The 23,213-nt window shown below is 60.8% G+C and overlaps 1 protein-coding gene across 1 annotated transcript in view; it reads left to right on the forward strand.

Annotated features, from left to right (window-relative positions):
• LRP1 (LDL receptor related protein 1) overlaps positions 1 to 23,213 on the forward strand; it is an 89,448-nt gene that overhangs the window by 62,534 nt on the left and 3,701 nt on the right. Inside the window, exons 38-81 of the mRNA XM_082496382.1 lie at positions 454 to 580; positions 867 to 1,018; positions 1,177 to 1,301; positions 1,586 to 1,957; positions 3,227 to 3,416; positions 3,748 to 3,952; positions 4,177 to 4,369; positions 4,782 to 4,907; positions 5,005 to 5,133; positions 5,739 to 5,858; positions 6,562 to 6,675; positions 7,148 to 7,297; positions 7,598 to 7,732; positions 8,268 to 8,384; positions 8,600 to 8,728; positions 9,206 to 9,328; positions 9,767 to 9,907; positions 9,993 to 10,180; positions 10,451 to 10,634; positions 10,858 to 10,943; positions 11,313 to 11,432; positions 11,824 to 12,011; positions 12,269 to 12,474; positions 12,713 to 12,901; positions 13,114 to 13,262; positions 13,760 to 13,853; positions 14,270 to 14,386; positions 14,497 to 14,616; positions 15,131 to 15,253; positions 15,640 to 15,765; positions 16,048 to 16,164; positions 18,039 to 18,145; positions 18,345 to 18,477; positions 18,743 to 18,862; positions 19,399 to 19,521; positions 19,803 to 19,946; positions 20,039 to 20,173; positions 20,421 to 20,540; positions 20,816 to 21,087; positions 21,179 to 21,357; positions 21,649 to 21,755; positions 21,979 to 22,095; positions 22,446 to 22,622; positions 23,018 to 23,158. Of these exons, the coding sequence (XP_082352508.1) occupies positions 454 to 580; positions 867 to 1,018; positions 1,177 to 1,301; positions 1,586 to 1,957; positions 3,227 to 3,416; positions 3,748 to 3,952; positions 4,177 to 4,369; positions 4,782 to 4,907; positions 5,005 to 5,133; positions 5,739 to 5,858; positions 6,562 to 6,675; positions 7,148 to 7,297; positions 7,598 to 7,732; positions 8,268 to 8,384; positions 8,600 to 8,728; positions 9,206 to 9,328; positions 9,767 to 9,907; positions 9,993 to 10,180; positions 10,451 to 10,634; positions 10,858 to 10,943; positions 11,313 to 11,432; positions 11,824 to 12,011; positions 12,269 to 12,474; positions 12,713 to 12,901; positions 13,114 to 13,262; positions 13,760 to 13,853; positions 14,270 to 14,386; positions 14,497 to 14,616; positions 15,131 to 15,253; positions 15,640 to 15,765; positions 16,048 to 16,164; positions 18,039 to 18,145; positions 18,345 to 18,477; positions 18,743 to 18,862; positions 19,399 to 19,521; positions 19,803 to 19,946; positions 20,039 to 20,173; positions 20,421 to 20,540; positions 20,816 to 21,087; positions 21,179 to 21,357; positions 21,649 to 21,755; positions 21,979 to 22,095; positions 22,446 to 22,622; positions 23,018 to 23,158 (6,530 nt within the window). The remainder of the gene's footprint in view (positions 1 to 453; positions 581 to 866; positions 1,019 to 1,176; positions 1,302 to 1,585; positions 1,958 to 3,226; positions 3,417 to 3,747; positions 3,953 to 4,176; positions 4,370 to 4,781; positions 4,908 to 5,004; positions 5,134 to 5,738; positions 5,859 to 6,561; positions 6,676 to 7,147; positions 7,298 to 7,597; positions 7,733 to 8,267; positions 8,385 to 8,599; positions 8,729 to 9,205; positions 9,329 to 9,766; positions 9,908 to 9,992; positions 10,181 to 10,450; positions 10,635 to 10,857; positions 10,944 to 11,312; positions 11,433 to 11,823; positions 12,012 to 12,268; positions 12,475 to 12,712; positions 12,902 to 13,113; positions 13,263 to 13,759; positions 13,854 to 14,269; positions 14,387 to 14,496; positions 14,617 to 15,130; positions 15,254 to 15,639; positions 15,766 to 16,047; positions 16,165 to 18,038; positions 18,146 to 18,344; positions 18,478 to 18,742; positions 18,863 to 19,398; positions 19,522 to 19,802; positions 19,947 to 20,038; positions 20,174 to 20,420; positions 20,541 to 20,815; positions 21,088 to 21,178; positions 21,358 to 21,648; positions 21,756 to 21,978; positions 22,096 to 22,445; positions 22,623 to 23,017; positions 23,159 to 23,213) is intronic.

The following is a 23,213-nucleotide window of genomic DNA, read 5'->3' on the forward strand; positions in this document are numbered from 1 at the left end:
GGGACATGCCCCCGGTGTCCAAACCAGCTGGGTTTAACCACCCTTTCACTGGTGGGCTGAGCTTTCTGGGAGCTCCCCGTGACTTTGTGGGTGCCAACACCTCAGAAAATCCAAGCGGAGCCTACCCGGACTGGCTCCAGCATTGGACTGAACCACAGGGAGAGGAGATTTGTTTGGATCCAGGGAAGGATGGAGAACAGCACCTTACATGCCTGGCACACGGGCTGGTTTCTGGGCTGCGTCCAGCTGCAATGCAGTGCTCCTTTCCCCACTGCAGCGTGGTCTGCAAGCACATGTCACCCAGGAGGCTGGCAGATCGTCAGGGGTCTGGACTGAGGCCCTGGTGTGGAGGGATGAGGGGGAGAGGTGCTTGTCCTCTGCTCTGAGGGCCAAAAAGCCCAAGGGTGTTGCTTCTCACCAGCACTGTGGTCACGTCCCTGCTGTCCCCTGCAGGTATCTGTTCTGGACAGAGTGGGGCCAGTACCCCCGCATCGAACGGTCACGCCTGGATGGGACCGAGCGGATGGTGCTGGTGAACGTCAGCATCAGTTGGCCCAACGGAATATCTGTTGACTATGAGGTACAGCCACCATCTGGGAGGATGGTGCCGCCCTGGGGCCTGGTGGGGTGTGTGCCGGTCCCAAGGGTCCCTGCAGCTGTGTCCCAGCTGGTGGGGACTCTGGGGACACAGCTTCCCTCCTCAGGGCCCTGGAATCTCCTCTCCGGTGCAGGGAGGGTTGTCCAGGGTGGTTGTCATCTGAACCCTGGGACCTTCTGTTGGATGTGGTGGGAGGTGCAGAGGGTGCCTTAGTGCCACCCCAGTGCCCTGCTCCATTACTGACTGGGATTGTTTCTCATTGCCTCAGGATGGAAAGCTTTACTGGTGTGATGCCCGGACAGACAAGATTGAACGAATTGACCTGGAGACAGGTGAAAACCGAGAGGTCGTTCTATCCAGCAACAACATGGACATGTTCTCAGTGTCAGTCTTTGAGGAGTACATTTACTGGAGTGATAGGTATGGTGCCCAAAGGGTCCAGTGGTGCTGGAGGTCACCAGCCGTGCGGGAGGTGGGGGGAGCTGGCAGGTGCTATGGGGAAGGTGGTGGTACCACTATACAGGGTGCTGCTGAGGTGAGCCCCGCGTTGGCTGCTCCGTGACTCTGTCCATCCTTAGGACTCATGCGAATGGCTCCATCAAAAGAGGCAACAAGGACAATGCCACCGAGTCGGTGTCCCTGCGGACAGGGATCGGCGTGCAGCTCAAGGACATCAAAGTCTTCAACCGGGCCAGGCAGAAGGGTGCGTCCAGGAGCAGGGTGTCAGCGCCTCGTGCAGCACTGCTGAGCACCGACGGCTGCCTGGGCTGGGCTCCCACGGCAGGCAGATGTGGGGAGGGGGATGGAGAAACAAACAACAAATGGGCCACTGTGTCCTCATCAAAGAACCGTGTCGTGCCATGGGCTGAGCCCTTTTCTTCACCCACTTCCTCTGGGAGCGGGGAGAGGTGAAAAGCAGCCGAGCGGGAGCATCCTCCTACACAGAGTCTGCCCAGTTCCTTGAACAATCCCCTCTTTCCTCCCCAGGCACCAACATCTGTGCACAGAGCAATGGGGGCTGCCAGCAGCTCTGCCTGTTCCGGGGCAATGGGCAGAGGACATGTGCCTGTGCCCACGGCATGCTGTCCGAGGACGGGGTGAGCTGCCGGGACTACGATGGCTACTTGCTGTATTCAGAGCGCACCATCCTCAAGAGCATCCACCTGTCAGACGAGAACAACCTGAACGCGCCCATCAAGCCCTTCGAGGATGCGGAGCACATGAAGAACGTCATTGCCCTGGCCTTTGACTACCGCTACGGCTCCAAGGGCAGCAACCGCATATTCTACAGTGACATCCACTTCGGCAACATCCAGCAGATCAACGACGATGGCACAGGGCGCAAGACCATCGTGGAGAGTGAGTGTCACTGGGCTCCCTCCACGAGCATCTGCCCCCAGGCCTCTCTTTCCTGTTCTCCCCAGTCAACTCTTCTTGAACTCCCTCCTTCCTCGCCCAAGGGCTTTCTTTTCTTTTCTCACTTAACGTTTTTTGGTGTTTTCAAGAGGTGTTTTGAGTGGCAGCTGTTAAAGGTTCAGCTGTGAGCTTTCTACCGGAGCAAGAGGCAACAGCCTCTTCTAGAAGAGGCAACAGCCTGTGGTAGAGGATGCAAGTGTCAGGAGCCATCCGCAGAGCTTGTTCTGGCAAGGAAGTGTGTATCACGAGGCTCAGGCATGCACGTGGGTATGCATTGCTCTAGAAACAAGGCACTGCAGCAAACTTGGGATCTGCTCTGTGTTTGCATTTGACTTCCAAGACAGACCTGTCAAACCTGAGCAAACCATGCCATGCCTGGCCCCGTCTTCACCTCCAGCCCTCCGTTTGCCCTTGGTTGGTTTTATTGGCTCCTACTGCAGTTGAAAGGACCACGTCTGTTGCTCGGCATCACTAGGGAGCACCTCCAGCAAGGGTTATAGATGTGCTCGCTAATGAGCGTATTTACATTTGGCACTTGGGATAGCTGTTATCACTGAGATCAGGAGAGCAGAGCCCATCTGTTGTAGCCGGTTCATTAAACCTTTTGCTGATCGTTAACGAGGGAGGAAGGATGGGTGTACAGTTCAAGTTCCTGGCCTGAGAGCGGAAGGGAAGGTCTCCCTGGTCTGCCACGAGTCTTCATCTTGTCACTTTGTGCTTCTGGGCCTCAGCTCTCCCCTGGCAGAGGGAGACCCTTCCCTTCCCAGTGCCACTGCTGCGGGGACAGGGGGACCCGGAGCAAGGCGCAGCCAGTGCAGGGGAGATGATCAGAGCATGAGCTTGAAAGCCAAGTTCAAGTCCTCGTTTCATCGTATGTGAACGTCACTCAGCCTTCCTGCAAGGAAGTTACCTGGTTGGTTGCAGAGGCTGCCCAGGGGGGGCCTAAAGTCTCCTTGGGGGTCTCAGCTCACCACGTAGCACAGACCAGCCCAGCCCTGTGGGGTCCCCTCAGGTGCTGCCACATTGGCGCTGTGTTAGCAAGCAGTCAGAGCCTCTGAGGGTTTTTTGGGGGTGTAATTAAAAGCAATAACTTCAGGCTGCCAAAGAAGCCACATTCAAGTGTCGTCGTCTGCACTGGCTGTGTGGAATGAGCTGGGCAGCCTTGTACAGCACAGGCTGGACGCAACCCTTGCCTGTCCTCCCCTCCTGCAGACGTGGGCTCGGTGGAGGGGCTGGCGTACCACCGCGGCTGGGACACGCTGTACTGGACGAGCTACACCACCTCCACCATCACCCGCCACACCGTGGACCAGAGCCGCCTGGGGGCTTTCGAGAGGGAGACAGTGATCACCATGTCGGGGGACGATCACCCCCGGGCCTTCGTGCTGGATGAGTGCCAGAAGTGAGTGGCCATCGGTGGTCCAGCCAGCCTGCCTGGGGGTCTGTGTGGTCCCAGGGCCAGCATCCAGGTGGACTCTCCTCCACAGGGGAGGAAGCACTGGTGCCCAGCACAGAGTGTTGGACCCCAGGGAGGAAAGGCCCTGTGCCCCCTCTACCCACGTGTCCTTCAGCACCCCAAAGCAAAGACAGGAACCTCATCCCATCCCCTGCTCTGGCCGGCTGGTACCATAGGGTACCACGTTTCCCAGCTGGCTGTAGTGTCCTCATTCCTCCCTCTCCCACCCCTTCTTATGCAGGGGTATGTTGTATATTATGTATCTCTCCCCTTCCAGCCTGATGTTCTGGACCAACTGGAACGAGCAGCACCCCAGCATCATGCGTGCCACCCTCTCTGGTGCCAATGTCCTCATCATCATCGACCAGGACATACGGACACCCAATGGGCTGGCCATTGACCACAAGGCTGAGAAGATCTACTTCTCTGATGCCACGCTGGACAAAATTGAACGCTGTGAATACGATGGCTCCCACCGCCACGTGAGTCCAGACCTGGCCCCAGTGGCAGAGATGGAGGAAGACAGCGGCGAGTGTTGCAACTGGGGCTGGCTCGTCCTGGGAGAGCAGTACTGTTCCTGGGGCACAGGGGGGTCGGGTCTTCCCGCGGGGCAGACACACGGGGCTGGCCTGTGTTTGAGGTGGTGCTGGGGGCTGCGTCCCACAGCCAGGTTCCCTCACGCTCATGGTTTGCAAATGTCCGGCAGGTGATCCTGAAATCGGAGCCTGTGCACCCCTTTGGCCTGGCTGTCTATGGCGATTACATCTTCTGGACGGACTGGGTGCGCAGGGCCGTGCAACGAGCCAACAAGTATGTGGGCACCGACATGAAGCTTCTGCGTGTTGACATCCCCCAGCAGCCCATGGGCATCATTGCTGTGGCCAACGACACCGACAGCTGTAAGGACCATGGGCCCCCACTCCTCTGCCCCCCATCAGGGACAGCTCAGCCCCCCACCGGGCAGCGCGGCTCTTCCACCCTATGTGCAGGCCAGGGGAAGGGGGAACCCGTCCCACCATCCTGCCTGGCCTGTCACTGCCCCTGCGGGACCCTCACGCCAAGGCCTGTCCATCTCCAAACCCCCTGCAGGCTGAAGAGAGAGAGAATTTGCCCCATTTGTGCTCTTCCCAGGGCATCCTCCTTCCAAGACTGGATGCCCCCAACCCCATGCATCCCCCATTACCCCGTCTGAAGTGCTTGGGAAGGAACCCCTACTTTTCCTCTTCCCAGCATGAGGAGGGGGGAAGGGACTGGAGGGGGGAAGGGACTGATGAGACTCTCCCTGGTGTGACTGCTCTCTGTCTCTCCTAGGTGAGCTGTCCCCGTGCAGGGTGAACAATGGTGGCTGTCAGGATCTCTGTCTCCTCACGCCCAAAGGACACGTCAACTGCTCCTGCCGCGGCGAGCGTGTCCTGCAGGAGGATTTCACCTGCAAAGGTGGAGGGGAGGTGGAAGCGGGAGCTCGTGGGGATGGGAAGGGGAGGTGAGGCCAGGCTCAGCCTGGCAGAGCTGACGTTCTCCACGCCCTCCCCAGCCCTGAATTCCACCTGCAACGTGCACGATGAGTTCGAGTGTGGGAACGGCGACTGCATTGACTTCAGTCGGACTTGCGATGGCGTGGTCCACTGCAAGGACAAGTCAGATGAGAAGCAGTCCTACTGCAGTAAGGTTCCTCCTCTTGCTGCTTTGCTCAAACACACGCATGCACCCCCCTGCACGTGCAGGCACCTTGGTCGAGCTGTCAGCTCTGCTCAGCAAAGGGAGCCAGCGTGCCTGGGTGTCTTGTCCCTCAAGTCCTCGCAGTCCCTCCTGCCCTCCCAGAGATGGGCCCGGCCAGGCCAGGCTTTAAGGGCTCCAGATCTTTTTTAGTTTTTTGGGGGGAGGCTGGAGAGTGAGACACCTTGAGCCGATCCAGTGGGGGCTGCAGCACCCTCCCTCTAACAGCAACCCTTGCTCCTCAGCCGAGAGGGGTCTCTGCTGCACAAAGACCAAGCTTGACCCCGCCGTGTTGCCAGCACAGCAGAAGTGACCCCATTTCCTAATCCTGCCTGTGTAGTTTTTTCCCCTGCAGAAGGGTCCCTGAGGAGCTGAGATGCCTGGGAACGCCAGCCCTCGCACTCACCTCCTCCTCCTCCTCCTCCTCCTTCTTCTCCTCCTCCTCCTCTTCCTCCTCCTCCTTTTCCTCCTCCTCTTTCTCCTCCTCCTCCTTCTCCTCCTCCTCCTTCTCCTCCTCCTCCTTCTCCTTCTCCTCCTCCTCCTCCCTTGCAGGCAGCCGCAAGTGCAAGAAGGGTTACCTGCACTGCATGAACGGGCGCTGCATCGCCAGCCGCTACTGGTGCAATGGCGTGGATGACTGCGGGGACAACTCGGACGAAGTGCCATGTAACAGTAAGCAGGCTGGCTGGCTCCCGGCCAGCCCTTGCCAGGGCTCGGTCAGCCGTCTGGGACAGGGACAGAGACTTTGGGGAAGAGTTACCTTCAGCTTGACAGGATCAGAGCAGAGCCAGGGCTTAAAGGAGAGTCAAGGTCTAAATCCTACTTGTGCTGCTTGTGCTGCAGACCACTCTGTAAAGCTCACTCCCTGACAGCCGGGAGGAAGAACTCCCGAGCACGGCCATGCAGCACCCAGAGCCTCCTGAGAGCAGGGGTTTGACACCCGGGAGGAACACAAGGCGATGGCGAGGTGCAGTGTCGCTGCTCCTCATGGCTCCTGTGTCCCTGAGAAAAGGGCATCCAAGCAGCCACAAGAGCAGCATCCCTTCAGAGCTGTAGGGCTGCAGGAGCCTGTCTACGTAGTTCAGAACTGACGGGGAAGGTCAGGAGCTTCCCTGAGTCCATGCAGGTCTGCCAGCGACAGGCCAGCTCAGGAGATGAGCTCAGGCTGCCATGCAGAGTGCGAGAGCCAGAGGGACACCAGGTCTCAGCTGGGAGGGGACCAGAGCCGGGAGTGCGGGATCAGACGGTCCGGTCCGTAGCTGTGCTGGGCAGTGTGTGCATGCATGTGCACAACGCTAGTGGGGGCCGTTGGGTGGCTGTACCCGCTGGGTCCCCCAGCCCAGCCTCATCTGCTGCGGGGGCTTCTCCCTTGCAGAAACCAGCTGCGCTGCTACCGAGTTTCGCTGCCGAGATGGGACCTGCATTGGGAATTCAAGCCGCTGTAACCAGTTCATCGATTGCGAGGATGCTTCAGATGAAATGAACTGCAGTGAGTGCCCCAGCTGCTGCCCCATGTTTCCTGCTGCCTCCCCAGCTCTGCCCTGCGGTAGCTCTGGAGATGCTCCTGCCCTCTGCGCCTGCGTGCAGGGGTCTGGGTCCCTGCACCTTGTTCCAGTTTTTGGGACTTGTGCTGAATCGGGGAGGGACAAGGGCCTTGGCTCCCACCCAATCAGCAGAGGCCAGCCCAGGTCAGCCCACCAGCGGGACGCGGCCCCAGCCCATGGCTGCAGCCCCCTATGCCGTGCCTGGCACCTCACCACCCCATAGCCCATCACAGGTGCTTAATGTGGTCCCAGCAGCTTGGGGTACACGTGGGGCAGAGTCAGCTCGGTGCTGCTGTGGGGAGGGAAGGGCTGTCAACAGCAAGGCCAGGGCTTGTGCTATGTGGTGGGAGCTGGACCGAAGGGTTGTGCCACCGGCAAGCAGCACCCGTCACCCAGGGCTCCTGTGGTTCCTTGCAGCCGCCACCGACTGCAGCAGCTATTTCAAGCTGGGGGTGAAGGGTACCACGTTCCAGAAGTGTGAACACACCTCTCTGTGCTATGCTCCGAGCTGGGTGTGCGATGGGGCGAATGATTGTGGAGACTACTCAGACGAGCGCAACTGCCCAGGTGAGAGTGGGGAGAGAAAAGGGGGCTGTGGGCTGGGGAGAGCAGGGGTGTCATGCTGACCCTCTGGCCGGGTGCTCCTCTTTGGGGTCTGTTTGGGTGGTGGATGCTTTGTTTGCACACCAGGACCATCACCCTTTGCCTGCACAGCTCCTGCACAGAGGGTGCTGCAGGGCGCTGATTGATGCGGGATCATAGAGGGCTTTTGGGGAGGAATTCTTCAGAGTCGGGCAGTTCCAGGTTGGGAGGAGGCAGGACACATCCGCGCCACCACCCTTACCTGATGTTTCCTTCTCAAACCAGGTGGGAGAAAACCCAAGTGTCCGGCCAACTACTTCGCCTGCCCAAGTGGGAGGTGCATCCCCATGACTTGGACCTGCGACAAAGAGGACGACTGTGAGAACGGAGAAGATGAGACTCACTGCAGTGAGCGGCAGGGTGGGGAGAGCATGGGACTCTGGGGGGATAGCATGGGGTGGTGAGCGCAAGCGTGCTGGAGGGGAGGCAGGACCCTGTCCTCGCTTTGATGTCCCCTTGCCAAGGACCAGGCTCCGGATTCTTCCCGCTCTGCAGTCTTATTCCATAAGTTTGGACTTTTAACTGTGACCAATGCAAATGTCTTGGTGCGTTTGTTCGCTCAGCACACGCACGAGTGTCCATGGTCACTTTGATGGTGGCCAGTTACGGCTCACTTGAGTTACATTTTTAGTTCCAACCTCCCTGAACAAACCGCAAATGGTGCTCAGGAACTGTGGAACCTCCCCAGCTCCAGAGTAGGGAATCCCACACCACTCCTACAGCTGCAGTGCCTGTCAGCATGGCGTGTGGGCACTGCCAGGTCTGGGCGAGCAGTAGCCCCAGCACCACCCTGGGCTGCAGCCCTGGAGCCCGGCTGGCCCAGCGTGGCTGAGCACTGCTGCTGTGTCCCCCTGGTATCACCCTAGCTCTGACCTCTCCTCTCCTACTCTCCTAGACAAGTTCTGCTACCCCGTGCAGTTTGAGTGCAACAACCATCGCTGCATCTCCAAGCTCTGGGTGTGTGATGGGGCAGACGACTGTGGGGATGGCTCTGATGAGGACAGCCGCTGCCGTGAGTCTGCTCCAGCCCCTGCCCTGACCTCTCTCAGTCCCTGCCTGTGCTGCTGCTCCATCTCTTGTGTATTCCTCCCTCTGCCCATCCCTTCTCCCACCCTTGCTTTCCTGTGCTACAGTCCTCACTGCTCTCCTGGGCCCCACGTAGCCCAAGAGTGCCAGTTCTCCAGCCATGGGGGTGACCGGCCTCCATCCTGCTTCTCCCTTCCCCAGGGCTGACCACCTGCAGCACTGGGTCCTTCCAGTGCCCGGGCACCTATGTGTGCGTGCCAGAGCGCTGGCTCTGTGACGGAGACAAGGACTGCGCGGACGGAGCTGACGAGACCCTCGCTGCCGGCTGCTGTGAGTCCCTGGAGGGATGGGTGCATGGTGGGGCAGGTGCGGGAGAGGAATGGAGTGTAATGCAGGCAGAGCTGCCCGAGGGAGCTGGCCCCACTCCCCGGGGTCCCTGTCAGTAGCAGATAGGATGCCTCGTCCTAGCCACTTCCCCACCAGGCTTGCAGGAGGAAACTGCAGTGCTGTGGTCACAGCAGACGGGGACATGGGCATGTCTGGGTGCCTTTCTCTGACACTGCAGAGAGGAGGAGCATCATGCTGCGGAGCAATAGCCAAAGGCACCACGTTGCCTGGGTGCTGTTCACAGCCAAAGGACATGGGCACAGGCCAGGGCTCAGGCTGGGGGCGAAGGAGTAGGAGTCCCTGTCCTGACTGGACTGTGCCTCAGGTCTTTTCCCCAGTGCCCCAAGACAAAGGGGTTTGGGGGTGCAGGCAGGAGAGCACGCAGTCTGGCGGGGGGCTGACAGTGATGCCTCATTGCAGTGTACAACAACACGTGCGATGAGAGGGAGTTCATGTGCGGAAACCGACAGTGCATTCCCAAGCACTTCGTCTGCGACCACGATGATGACTGCGGCGATGGCTCAGACGAGTCCCCGGAGTGTGGTGGGTGTGCGCGGGATCGGGGAGGACAACGAGGGCTATATTTCCTGTAGCACTGGCCCTGGCAGCCATGCTAGGTCTCCTGGGCTTTGAGACGGGACCGTGGATGGGTCTTCATCATCCAGAAGGCGTTTGATGTGAGAGCAGGGTGAGGGGAAACCAGGAGAGGGAGCGAGAGGGGTTCGGTGCAGGAGAGCTGTCCCCCCCAGCCCCACTGCAGGGCGTCCACCCTGGCACAGAGTGGTTTTGGAGAGATCCAAAACCACCCACGTTTGCCGCCTCCTTGGCTCCTGCGGCACAGCCCTGTCCCGAGGTGGGATGCAGGGAGATTTGGGCACCCATGCCACAGCTCCATGCAGCTCAGCTGCCACAGTGCCCCCGTCGCTCCCAGCTGGCTCGAGGAGGTGGGCCGCGCCGTCTGAGCCCACCACCTTCCCACAGAGTATCCCACCTGCGGCCCCCATGAGTTCCGCTGTGCCAACGGCCGCTGCCTCAGCAACAGGCAATGGGAGTGTGACGGCGAGTTCGACTGCCATGACCACTCGGACGAGGCGCCCAAGAACCCACGCTGCAGCAGCCCAGGTACCTGCGGGCACCGCAGCTGGGGAGCAGGGCTGCCAAGCTGCCTTGTGCTGACCACTGCCGCCTCCTCTCCGTCCCGCTGCAGAGAACAAGTGCAACGACTCCTTCTTCCTCTGCAAGAACGGGAAGTGCATCCCAGAGGCGCTGCTTTGCGACAACAACAATGACTGCACAGATGGCTCGGATGAGCTCAACTGCTTCATCAACGAGTGTCTCAACAAGAAGCTAAGCGGCTGTTCCCAGGAGTGCGAGGACCTCAAGATCGGGTACAAGGTAGGAGCCCGCAGGCTGGGAGTGTCGGCTGGAGGGATGCTCTCCTGCTCCCTTCCTCCTTCGCAGACACTCTTAGCATGAGGGTTGCTTCTGTCCTGCGCCAGCTGGGCAAGGGATGCACACATGGGCACTTTTGGCCCGTGCTTCTGTGTGCTGCTCTTGTGTCAGCAAGCTGTCTGTGCCTGAGCCCGCTTGTCCCATGGTGATGCCTGTCACGTCCCAGTGTGCAAGCCCTGGATACGTCTAACAGCTCCCGGTTGCCTCCTGCAGTGTAGATGCCGTCCTGGGTTCCGGCTGAAGGATGATGGGAAGACGTGCATTGACATCGACGAGTGCTCCACCACATACCCCTGCAGCCAGAAGTGCATCAACACTCTGGGGAGCTACAAGTGCCTGTGCATAGAGGGTTACAAGCTCAAACCTGACAACCCCACCAGCTGTAAAGCTGTCACAGGTGAGAGCTGAGAGCGGACTCGGCAGCAGGGGTGCTCTTCTGGTGACCGTGGGATGCTGCTGGCATTGGAGTCGGTCATCGTGCTCTGAAAAGCAAAGTAGCTGCACCTGACTCACAAAGGAGAGCTGGAAAGCAGTGGGGCAGGGAGGGCGGTGGGTCTGCAGGGAATCTGCCCACATCCCAGCGGCGCTTCCCTGACACCTCTTGTGGTTTCCCTGTGCAGAAGAAGAGCCCTTCCTCATCTTTGCCAACCGGTACTACCTAAGGAAGCTCAACCTGGATGGCTCCAACTACACACTGCTCAAGCAGGTGCGGGAGGAGCTGGGAGCAGGAGGGGACACCAGCCCCACATGGCTGGGGGTTTGGGGTTGGAGAGGGGCCCTGCAGTGTGGGAGACCTGCCAGCCTTGGAGCCTGGGGTCTCGGCTTCCCAGGCAGATGGTAGATCCTGCATAAACAGCAGCTCTCACTACAAGTATACAGGAGGTCCCGTGTAAACAGTAGCTCTTTGGTAGCAGACCTTTATAAGGCAGCGGCTGCACAACAGTTGTCTGTAGCTGCTTTTATCTTCTCTGCTACGGGGACCACGTGTTGAGGGGGGGCTTGCTGGTCTCTGCAAAGCCCCTGTGACCCTGTGCCAGCAGGTGAGGCTGCTTCAACCCTTCTCCCTTCCTCCCAGGGGCTGAACAATGCAGTGGCTCTGGATTTTGACTATCGGGAGCAGATGATTTACTGGACAGATGTCACCACACAGGGCAGCATGATCCGCCGCATGCACATCAACGGGAGCAACGTTCAGGTGGGGGACTGAGGCAGCCCCTCAGGCACCCCCAGTCTGGGCAATCAGTCCTCACCCACCTCAGCACAGAGGTTGCCTTGAGGGGCCCAGACTGGCACCCACCAGGGAAGAGGGCACAAGCCCTACTGTGGGGTCATCCCTGGGCTCAGGGCATCAGCCCAGGTTGCTAATGGGGACATTTCGCAGCACCGTCCTGATCAGATGTGGGCTCCATTCTGTGCCAAAGCCGTGTGGAAGGAGGGTTGGGGGAAGAGAGGAGTGAGGAAAGGAGCTGGGCAGGACTGTCTGCAAGAGCGATGCACTGGGGAAGGGGGATGTTGTCATCCCTGAGGGACCAGGACAGATTATGGTTCTCCCTGTGCAGCCCAACACCTCTGTTTTCTCCCAACAGGTTCTTCACCGCACCGGCCTCAGCAACCCTGATGGGCTGGCTGTGGACTGGGTGGGAGGCAACCTGTATTGGTGCGACAAAGGTCGGGACACCATCGAAGTGTCGAAGCTCAATGGTGCCTACCGCACTGTGCTGGTGAACTCAGGCCTGCGTGAGCCCCGGGCGCTGGTGGTGGATGTGCAGAATGGGTGAGAGCCTGGGGGACCCGGACCTTCCTCTTGATGCAGGGAGGGCGCTGGTGGCCCTCTGCCGTCTTGCCATAGTCCTGGAGGCTGGGAAATGGGATGGGACCTTTCCCCTCACCTCCGGGGTGCCTGGCTGCTTCTCCCTGCCCTGTGCCCTCATGCCCAGGTGTCCCAGTTTAGCCACATGATGGGCAGAATGCAGTGGCTGCTGTGACTTTGGCCAGACTCAGCCTCTGTCTGCTCTGCTGTTTCATGCACAGGTACCTATACTGGACGGACTGGGGGGACCACTCCCTGATCGGGAAGATTGGCATGGATGGCACCAACCGCAGTGTCATCGTTGACACCAAGATAACTTGGCCCAACGGCCTCACCCTCGACTATATCAACAGTCGGATCTATTGGGCCGATGCACGGGAGGACTACATCGAGTTCGCCAGCCTGGACGGCTCCAACCGGCACACAGGTGAGAGTGCCAGGGTGTCCAGAGCGCCGCCAGGCCTTTGTGGGGTGTGGGCTTTGGATTGGTGGTGGGAACAGGAGCCAGGGCTGCTGGGTACAGTCCCCAGCTCCAGCAGCTGCTCCGTGCCTCTGACCAGGGGAAAGGGTTTGTCCCCTGGCTGAGCTGTCCCTGGAGAGAGGCTGCACAGTGGGAGAGGTAGCACGGGGCAGCCCCTTGCTGAGCCACCCGCTCCCCCTTGCAGTGCTGAGCCAGGACATCCCGCACATCTTTGCGCTCACCCTCTTTGAGGATTTCATTTACTGGACCGACTGGGAGACCAAGTCCATCAACCGGGCCCACAAGACTACGGGAGCCAACAAGACGCTGCTGATCAGCACACTGCACCGCCCCATGGACATCCACATCTACCACCCCTACCGCCAGCCTGACGGTGAGCCGAGGGGCTGGGGTGGCCCTGGCGCTGTGGAGCAGCCCTGGGCCAGAGGCTGGGGCTGGGCACGACGTGCAAAGGGACGCCAGGTTGGGCAGGGGGTGCAGGAGGGGTGTGCATGGTGAGAAAGGTCTGTCAGCTGGGGGTTCCTGTGCCACCCTGAGGGTCCCCCACCTTGGTCTGACTGGTGATTGTCTCCCTGTTCTTCCCAGTTCCCAACCATCCCTGCAAGACCAACAATGCTGGCTGCAGCAACCTCTGCCTCCTCTCGCCGGGCGGGGGGCACAAGTGTGCTTGTCCCACCAACTTCTACTTGGGCAGCGATGGCAAAACCTGCGTCTCCAACTGCACAGCCAGCCAGGTAAGGGTCTGCCCGCCCCTGCCAGCCTCTGCCTGCACCTGCCTGTGTTGACATCCCTCCTGTGGCGAGCGTGTGCCTGTGCTCATTTGTGTGTCCCTCCTGCCGTGGTTTCACCAGGTCCCAGCTCCTCTGCTTGTGCTGGTGCCCGCGCCGTGTGTCTGGTGCTGGTGTGCGCACACCTTCTCCCAGCGCAGGCAACACCTCCCTCCTGTGGCACTTCCCAGCACGTACACACGGTGGTCCTTTGGGGTGCCCAGGGGAGCCAGAGACCCTCTGCCTCTGGAATGTCCTTCTGCCTGCTCCCCCTCTCCAGAAGCTGTGTGGGGTGGGCTCAAGGTTAAGGCTTTGCTCCAGGTCGGGACAGAGTGTCCTGGGGGTGCCTGGGAGGGGACAGCACGGAGATCACTGCCCTTGGCAGGGTTCCCCAGGGACAAAGCCTTCTGGGGTCCTCTCTCCCCATTCCCAGCTGCCCTTACAAGCTCGTCTCTCCGTTGCAGTTTGTCTGCAAGAATGACAAGTGCATCCCTTTCTGGTGGAAATGCGACACCGAGGACGACTGCGGGGACCGTTCGGACGAGCCAGAGGACTGCCGTGAGTGCCCAGTGGGGCTGAGCACAGCCCGCAGTGTCCCAGCACCCCAGCCACACTGCCCGGCTCATGCCAGCCCTTGTGTGGCTGGTCCCCCAAAAGCCCTGCTGCTGCTCTGGCTTCGGGACAGCACTGCTGCTCCCTGCTCAGCTCTGGCACAAAGGAGGGTTACCCCACTAACGGGGCTTAGAGAGCAGTGGGATAACGCGCTGTCCCTGCCTGGGGTGTTGCTCCATGGAGGACAACAGCCATCTGCTGCTTTTGGAGCAGAGCTGCCCCTTCACTGCACCAGATCCTGGGGTTGGGTGCTGGTTGCTCAGTCCATGCTGGGGACCCCAGAGAAGAAAACGGGAGGTTAAGGTTTTCCCTGAAAATGTTCCCCAAAGCAAACCTTTCACACGGTCTTACTTACCCTACAGCTGAGTTCAAATGCAGGCCAGGGCAGTTCCAGTGCTCCACTGGGATCTGCACCAACCCAGCCTTCATCTGTGATGGAGACAACGACTGCCAGGACAACTCGGATGAAGCCAACTGTGGTAGGTTCTCCACCTCCCCTTGTGACCCTCAAACCCCAGCAGTGCTGCAGCATCCCAGCAGAGCAGAGATGCAGCGTGTCAGCTTTTGTCCGTGCTGCCTCCCTTCCCAGATATCCATGTCTGCCTGCCCAGCCAGTTCAAATGCACCAACACCAACCGCTGCATTCCCGGCATTTTCCGCTGCAACGGTCAAGACAACTGTGGTGACGGCGAGGACGAGAAGGACTGCCGTAAGTGGGGGGCTGTTAACAGTGTTAGGGATGGGGAGCGTGCACGGTTTAGGTGAGGAGTTCAGTGCTGCGTCAGATCCATGTCTGGGTATTGGCTGCCTTCTGGGAGGTCCTGCCCCTGGGCATGGGGCTTTCTCCTTACCTCTGCTCTGCGCAGAGCCTCTGTCCACCATCACCCTGTTGCCCCTACAGACAATTCTGTTTCCTAGCGGAAACAAAATCCTTAAATCCCACAGAGTGGCAAGTTCAATATTTGTTGTGGATTTGCGCTGAGCCTATTACACAGCGGAGGGATCTTGGGGCTTCTGCCCCATCTCCCTACGGCTGGTCGAGTCTTCTGGGGCCTCCACAGGTCTCTACTCCCTTCCCCTCTCACGCACGTGGTCACCAAACATGGCCAGAAACTTGTTGTGATGCCCAGAGCACCCGCGTGCCTCTCTGCTCTGAGGGGTGGTGTCTGGCAGACCCCTGCCCACCCTGCTGCCTCTCCTGACTCTGCCTCTCCCTCCCGCAGCCGAGGTGACTTGTGCCCCCAACCAGTTCCAGTGCGCGATCACCAAGCGCTGCATCCCCCGTGTCTGGGTGTGCGACCGGGACAACGACTGTGTGGATGGCTCAGACGAACCCGCCAACTGCAGTAAGAAGCCTGTGCAGGGCTGTGGGGGCGAGGATCTGGCCACACTGAAACCGGGAGCTCCCCCGCAGCCGGTCACCTCTGTGTCTGTGCCTGCGGGATGGCAGGTCCCTGCTGAGTCCCTGCAGGTGCTGCGGGCAGTGGGTGATGGTGGTGATGGCTCTGCCTGGATCTGTCCTGCTGAGATACTTCTCTCTCTGAATTCTCCCCGGGAACTGTTTGAAAAGGGGGGAGGTCTTGCCCGCCCTGTTCCAAGCAAGGGTGCTGCAGTAGGCTCCAGGCTGCTGGCACAAGGTGTTCATCAGCCCCGTGGAGAAGGAAACATGCCTGGCCAATGCTAACCCCACCTCCCCTCCCCATGTCCGTGTCATCTTGTTTCTCCCTGCCAGCACAAATGACGTGTGGTGTGGACGAGTTCCGGTGCAAGGACTCCGGCCGGTGCATCCCTGCGCGCTGGAAGTGTGACGGGGAGGACGACTGCGGGGACGGGTCCGACGAGCCCAAGGAGGAATGCGGTGAGCAGGGACTGGGGCTGGGGAGACGAGCTCAGAGGGGAACTTGTGCCCCACACCCTTCCCTGGGGTTCAGGCTGCCCTGGCACTGTCTGTCCCCTCCACCTCCCTGCTGTGCCAGGGCTGGGAGAGGTTTTAGCAGGTCCTTTTCGGAACCGTGTGGGCAAGGCTGGGTGGGAGCATGGCTGGCAGAGAGCAGTGCTGCCCAGCCTGCCGGCTGGCATGCCCACCCCTCACCTTGTGCAGGGGCAGCGCTGATGCCTGTCACTGTCTCATCCCTCCCAGACGAACGCACCTGTGAGCCCTACCAGTTCCGCTGCAAGAACAACCGCTGCGTGCCAGGTCGCTGGCAGTGCGACTACGACAACGACTGCGGGGACAACTCAGATGAGGAGAGCTGCAGTACGTGCCGCCTCAGAGCTTTTGCCTTGCCGGGAGTCAGCTGCGCAGTGGAGTGGGGAGCGGTTCAGGTGCCCCCAGCCCCTCTGCCTGCCGGTGCCCCCAGCTACAGGGGGGGAAGCATCAGGCTGGCTGGGGGTGATGGCCAGGGAGCTGCGTTCTCCCCCTGGACAGAACTCCAGGGGTCTGGCCAGCCTGGTCCTGCAGCCAGGGCTTGACTGATGGCTGTTGTGAGGAGAGTTCCCAAGTGGGACAGGTAAAAGGGAGGAGGTGACCCTGTGCTCGCCTGTGGGGCTCGTGGGCACCTTGTCCCACTCATGGGCACCTCAACCCACTCGCAGTGGAGCAGCTTTGCTCCATCGCGCCATGCTTTGGCTCCAGCCTGGCGGGCAGCACCCTTTGAAACGGTTTGGCCTGGGAAGACAGTGGGGACGCACTGAACTTTTGGGAGGAAAACCATGGAACCACCTGAACCCGGGTCACAAACCAGGACCTGGACCAGCATGTGGGAAGGCGGCTGTTCCCCAGAAGTCATGGCAGACAATCAAATTGCTGCCCCTTAATGAGTTACTGCTTGTTAGTGGAGCTGTGCCAGTGCCCGCCCCGCTGAGCAGCAGATGACTGTGACCATCCACAGTTCTGGGGGCTCTGCTGCAGGCGGGAGCCCGGTCCCGTCCCTCCGGAGGGGCTCAAGCTGCCCATGGGACAGCTCCGGCATCTGCTGTGGGGGTCCAGGCAGAGCCAGACCCTCTTCCCACGGTGCGGCACCTGCCCCGGGTCCCTCTGTCTCCCTGCAGCTCTCTAGGGTGCAACTTTTTTTTTTCTTTTCTGTTGTTTTCACGTCGTGTTTTTGAGTTTGTGCCATTTCACTTCATCTTATGTTTTTCTCCATTTTCACACTGTCGTTATGGGGCGCTCAGAGGTAGGTTCCTGCCAAAATCTTTTAATTCCATGTACAGTCTCTCTAAAATAAATGAAGACAATAAATTCCAGGTGAGGGCAGAGGGGTGGGGACTGGACAACCCAGGCGGATTTACTGAGCATCAGCATCTCCCTCCACTGGAGCCGCAGTCAGCGAGGGTCCGACCCTGTCGCCCCCACTGCCGGGGCGCATGCATGGCTCATACTTGGCTCCAAAATCTGTCCCCACCTTGACCCTTCCCGCTCCAGCTGGACACCCCCTGCCCCTCTCTTCCCCTACGCTCCTGTCGGCTTCTGCACTGCAGCCGGAGCGGCCGCCTGCCCTGACATGTCCTACACTTGGGGCCTCCCTGGGGCAATGGGGAGGGGAAGGGTCCCGAATGCTATCCTGGGTGCGACGCCACACCGTGTGCCTTCCTCCTGCAGATGGGTTTGGCACCGCCTGTGCCGGTGCCAGCCCAGCGGGGGTAGTGAACTGCGAGGGGGCGTCTGTCCCCGTGCCCTGCCAGGGGAGGACGGGTGTGATGACTCTGCCGGACCTGGCCAGGGCGCTGCTGCCTTCGCTCCTGCCCGCAGCTGCTGGCGGGACAGCAGACATGGGCTGTAGGGAGCCGTGGGGGTAGCACTGCCGTCGGTGAAGAATGACCTGGGGGACACATGCAGCTAGGAAGCTGCCAGAAGCGAGTCTGTGTCTCCGTAGTACCCCCTGAAAACCCCATTTCCCCGCAGGGAGCTGGGAGCCCTGGAGCAGGATGGGAAGGGGGCTGCAAGGTGGTGTCAGCCGTGCCCCTCTCTGGCTGCTCCCCGGCTCTGCTTGCACCCTACCCTGTCCTCAGTGCCACTGGATGTGTCTGTGTCAGCCTGTGCCCCCCGAGCTGTCGGCTAGGGAGACCTTCTGCCCTTGCAGCCCTGCTTGCAGCCTGCGCTCCTGACTGCCCTCTGTTCTCTGTCCCCAGCACCGCGGCCCTGCTCGGAGAGCGAGTTCTCATGTGCCAACGGCCGCTGCATTGCCGGCAGGTGGAAGTGCGATGGGGACCACGACTGCGCGGATGGCTCTGACGAGGTACAGTGCTGAGGGCAGAGGCTCCCTGCCAGTGCCTTCGCTCTGCCCACGTGTGGGAGTGGGGACACGTGTCTTTGCCAGAGGTCCCCCACCACCAAGGCGGGGCTGAGAGCCTGGTCCTGGATGCAGTCACGGGATGGGAGGCTGTCCTGACCGGGGCTGTCCCTGCTGACCGCTGTCCCTCGCCTTTCCCCTGCAGAAAGACTGCACACCACGCTGCGAGTTTGACCAGTTCCAGTGCAAGAATGGGCACTGCATCCCTATGCGCTGGCGCTGTGATGCTGATGCGGACTGCATGGATGGCACTGATGAAGAGAACTGCGGCACTGGGGGTAATGGTAGCACCGTGCGGCTCCCTCGGGGCTGGTCATCTTCCCCCCATGCCCTTGTGCCTCCTGTGTCCACGCTGTGGGTGGGAGCACTCCCCTGTGCCTGTGTCGGCTCCGCTCTGCCTGGCCCCAGGGCATGCACGGACGTGTATCTGTGCCCTGGAGAGCCCCCAGCTATGCTGGAAATTGAAGTTGTGGCCCCAGACCAGCGTTTTGGCAGTCAGGCAGCACTGGCTGACACGTCTCCTCCTGCCCTGTGCTGTCACAGTTCGCACGTGTCCCCTGGACGAGTTCCAGTGCAACAACACGCTGTGCAAGCCCCTGGCCTGGAAGTGCGATGGGGAAGATGACTGCGGGGATAACTCGGATGAAAACCCGGAGGAGTGCTGTGAGTGACACCACATTGCCTCTCCCCGCTCCTGGTAAAGCCCCTGCCTGGCACACGTCAGCCCGCGGGGGCTGCAGCCTGCACCGAGCACCCACACGCCGGGGAGGGGTGACAGTCCCAGAGCTTGGGCACCACTGCGGGTACCCCGGGGGCTGTGGGTACCTCTGGCAGCTTGGCACGTCCCCTCTAGGTGGGTTCCCTTGGGAGTGCCCAGTGGGGCCAAGGGGACAGGAGGTGGCTCTGGTCGAGAGAGCAGTCACCGAGGTGCTGAGCGGGTGTGGGGCTGGCAGTGGGGAGTGAGGACCGAGGGTGGGGGGCTGGTGAGAAGAGGGCTGACCCTCCTGCAGCTGGGCCAGCAACCAGGCAGTTGTCTTTGCTTCAGTCTCTTTGCTTTAGCCTCCGGAGCCCGCTCGCCCTCGTGGGACAGGCATCCCCAGAGAGCGGGCAGAGGCCAAGCAGCAGCTCATGACAAGTGTGACAGCCTGGCTATGGCGTCTCCTTTCACCGTCACCGTTTGTTTCTGTTTGCCGGTGCAGTGAAATTCCAGTGTCCCCCCAACAGACCGTTCCGCTGCAAGAACGACCGGGTATGTCTGTGGATCGGTCGACAGTGCGACGGCATTGACAACTGTGGAGACAACACGGATGAGAAGGACTGCGGTGAGTGGGGCTGCCCATGGGTACCGCTTTGCATGGACGGGGCAGTGGGTCACCACTGCCCTCAGGCTGGTCTTCACAGAGCCCTGGGTTTAGCCCAGATGTTGGGGTTTGCTTTGCCCACTCCTTCCCAAAACTGGGAGATGGGCGCAGGCGTCCTGGGTCCCTGCCTGGTCCCTTCCTATGCCTGTGGCTCCCACGGGGCTGGGTGCCCGGGGACACGGAGCGTCACAGCCGCTGCCCGGGGACATGGAGTGTCACAGCCGCTGCCTGTGCTTCCGCAGAGTCTCCCACAGCGAAACCCAAGAGTTGCAGCCAGGACAAGAATGAGTTCCTGTGCGAGAACAAGAAGTGCATCAGCGCCAACCTCCGCTGCAACTTCTTTGATGACTGTGGAGATGGCTCCGATGAGGCGTCCTGCTCCCATGGTGGGTGGGGAGCCAGGGTGTCGGGGGGGGGATGAGGGCGGACACCAGGGAAGCCACGAAGGCACAGGTGCTGACAGTGCATCCCATCCCAGACCACAAGTCGTACGACTGCATGACCAACACCACCATGTGTGGAGACGAGGCCCAGTGCATCCAGTCACAGTCCACCACATACTGCACGTGCCGTAGAGGCTTCCAGAAGATGCCAGACAAGAACTCCTGCCAAGGTACTTCCCGCCACTGCCAGATGGGGGTCGGGCTGTTGTGTTTACGGTTGGTTTTTGCCAGTAAGATGTGTCTTCACACCTGTGGAGTGGCTGCAGCATCAGAATGGTGTCCTTGGGGCACAGACATGGGGAACGGGGAGAGATGGGGTCCCCGAGCCCTGGGTAGCGCAGACCGGCCCCGGCCCTGGTCATGTGCATGGGGGGACCCTGCTGGGCTCCCTCCCAACTCCCGTCTTCTTCTGCCCAGACGTCAACGAGTGCCTGCGCTTTGGAACCTGCTCCCAGCTCTGCAACAACACCAAGGGCTCCCACATCTGTAGCTGTGCCAAGAACTTCATGAAGACGGACAACATGTGCAAGGCAGAAGGTCAGGAGGGAACGGGGGCCCACACAGACCCTGTGCAGGACCCAGCAGCTCTTCCCTCCCTGCTCCTCCTCCTCCCCCTGCACCTCTGCTCACCCTTTCTTCTGGCACCGATGGCGGGTGCCAGGCTCTGCCAGTGCCATCAGTCTGTCCTTCCCTGGCAGAGAAAGCCCCAAGGGGGTGCCAAACCCCCAGTGACCCCATCCCCTGACCCACCATGGAGCTGGGCTGACCCCTCGCTCCTGGCCCAGCCCACGCCAACAGCTCCTCCTCTGCAGGCTCTGAGCACCAAATCCTCTACATCGCGGACGACAACAAGATCCGGAGCATGTACCCCTTCAACCCCAACTCTGCCTATGAGCCGGCCTTCCAGGGTGACGAGAACGTGCGTATTGATGCCATGGACATTTACGTCAAGGGCAACAAGATCTACTGGACCAACTGGCACACGGGCAGGATCTCGTACCGGGAGCTGCCTGCCTCTTCCGCTGCTTCCACTGCCTCCAACCGCAACCGGCGCCAAATAGACGGCGGCGTCACCCACCTGAATGTGAGCTCTGCTGGGGGCGCGGTGGGAGGCACTGAAGCCAGGCTGCCAGTGTCCTCTGCCCTCACCTCTCCCCTCTTTCTGCCCTTCACAGATCTCGGGGCTAAAGATGCCACGGGGTATTGCCATTGACTGGGTTGCTGGGAACATCTACTGGACAGACTCGGGGCGGGATGTCATTGAGGTGGCACAGATGAAAGGCGAGAATCGCAAGACACTGATCTCGGGCATGATCGATGAGCCTCACGCCATCGTGGTTGACCCGCTTAGAGGGTGAGAGACTCAACCCTTTTCTCCCTTCCCTCTGCCCAGCTCTCACCCTGGCTCCACTCACCGACAAGCCCATCCGGGGTGGACGCTCCCGGTTGCCCCATCATCACTCTCCATGTCAGCTTGAGTTGCTGTGCCTTGGAGTCAGCTGGCCCCTGGGGGTCACATCCATGGCTCTAGGACACTGTGGGGAGAATGCAGGAGGGTTTCTCCGCTGATGGGGTGTTGGACTGTCCTGCTCTTCCCTTCCTCCTTGCTCCCCTGATGGGAATGATCTGCCCATGTCCTTCACAGGACTATGTACTGGTCAGACTGGGGCAATCACCCCAAGATTGAGACGGCCGCTATGGACGGGACTCTGCGCGAGACCTTGGTGCAGGACAACATCCAGTGGCCAACAGGTGAACAAAGGCGGGTGCCAGGAGGGGCACGAGGGGTGGCAAAAGCCTTGACAGGAGGGACGTACAACCCGCTCATGTTGGGGCAGCTGGGCCTGGGAGCAATGAGCCCTGTGGCAGGGGTGTGTGGGGGCGGTGGGGCAGCTGCTCTGCCAGCCACGTGGTCAGGAGGGACTTGGGGTGGGCTCGGGGCCCATATCTCACCAGGGGGTGTGTGCCCCCTCAGGCCTGGCCGTGGACTACCACAACGAGCGGCTGTACTGGGCCGACGCCAAGCTCTCCGTCATCGGCAGCATCCGTCTCAACGGCACCGACCCCGTCGTGGCCATTGACAACAAGAAGGGTGAGCAGCACTCAAGACCTGCCAGAGCAGCAGGGAGGAGAGGGACCTGCCTGGGGTCAATGTCCCTGGGGTGCGGTCCCAGCACAGCCCGGCTGCCCAGTGCCGCTGGCCTGGGCCATGCTGCAGGGCAGACCCCAGTGCTGCGCCAGGGATGCTTGGCAGACGGCAGCGAGGGCGGGTGGGCGTTCCTCATTAAATGCTCCACAGATGGTCCAGAGCCTGTCGGCACTGCCGTCCCCCCAACACTGTCCCCCTCGTACAGGGTGGGAGGCCCTGGCCTCAAATCCATCCAAAATCCCTGGTCAGCCACGCCACCTCCACCTGCACATGTCCCCTCTTCGCTTCCCCAGGGCTGAGCCATCCTTTCAGCATCGACATCTTTGAGGACTACATCTACGGTGTGACCTACATCAACAACCGCATCTTCAAGATCCACAAGTTTGGGCACAAGGCTGTCACCAACCTAACGTCTGGCCTCAACCATGCCACCGACGTTGTGCTCTACCACCAGTACAAGCAACCGGAGGGTGCGTGCTGGGCCCGGGACCCTCGCCCTGCCCCCGGGGTGGGAGGGAGGTGCCCGCGACCTGATCTGCGATCAGGTGCCAGAGGGCGAGGGGAGCGAAGGCAGAGCTTGGGGCAAGAGGGGACTCAGCCACATGGCTTCCCTGCCCAAAGTGGGGGGACGTGTGGAAGGGCAGGGCAGGGGAGGGTAGTGGGGAGAGGGGTGGACTGGGGGGAGGCCAGCCACAATGGTGAGTTGTCCGCTGGTGATGCCAGGGCATGGGGGACGGCCACAGGGCTTAGGCAGCTGTAGGGCCATGGGGGATGTCCTGGAGCTGTTGGGGGGCGGTCGTTTGCCAGGAGGGCTGTGGGTGACCCTGCCGTCCTCACCCTGCCGCATCCCCTCCCCTCTTGGCAGTGACCAACCCTTGCGACCGCAAGAAGTGCGAGTGGCTCTGCCTGCTCAGCCCCAGCGGCCCCGTCTGCACCTGCCCCAATGGCAAGCGCCTGGACAACGGCACCTGTGTGGTCATTCCCTCGCCCACCGTCTCCCCCGTCGGTAGGTGGTCTGGAGGAGGAGGAGGACGAGGAGGGGGGTCTCGCTGGGCACGCTC

This window comes from Vanellus vanellus (assembly GCF_965231255.1).
Source record: "Vanellus vanellus genome assembly, chromosome: 28".
NCBI classification, from domain to species: Eukaryota; Metazoa; Chordata; class Aves; order Charadriiformes; family Charadriidae; genus Vanellus; species Vanellus vanellus.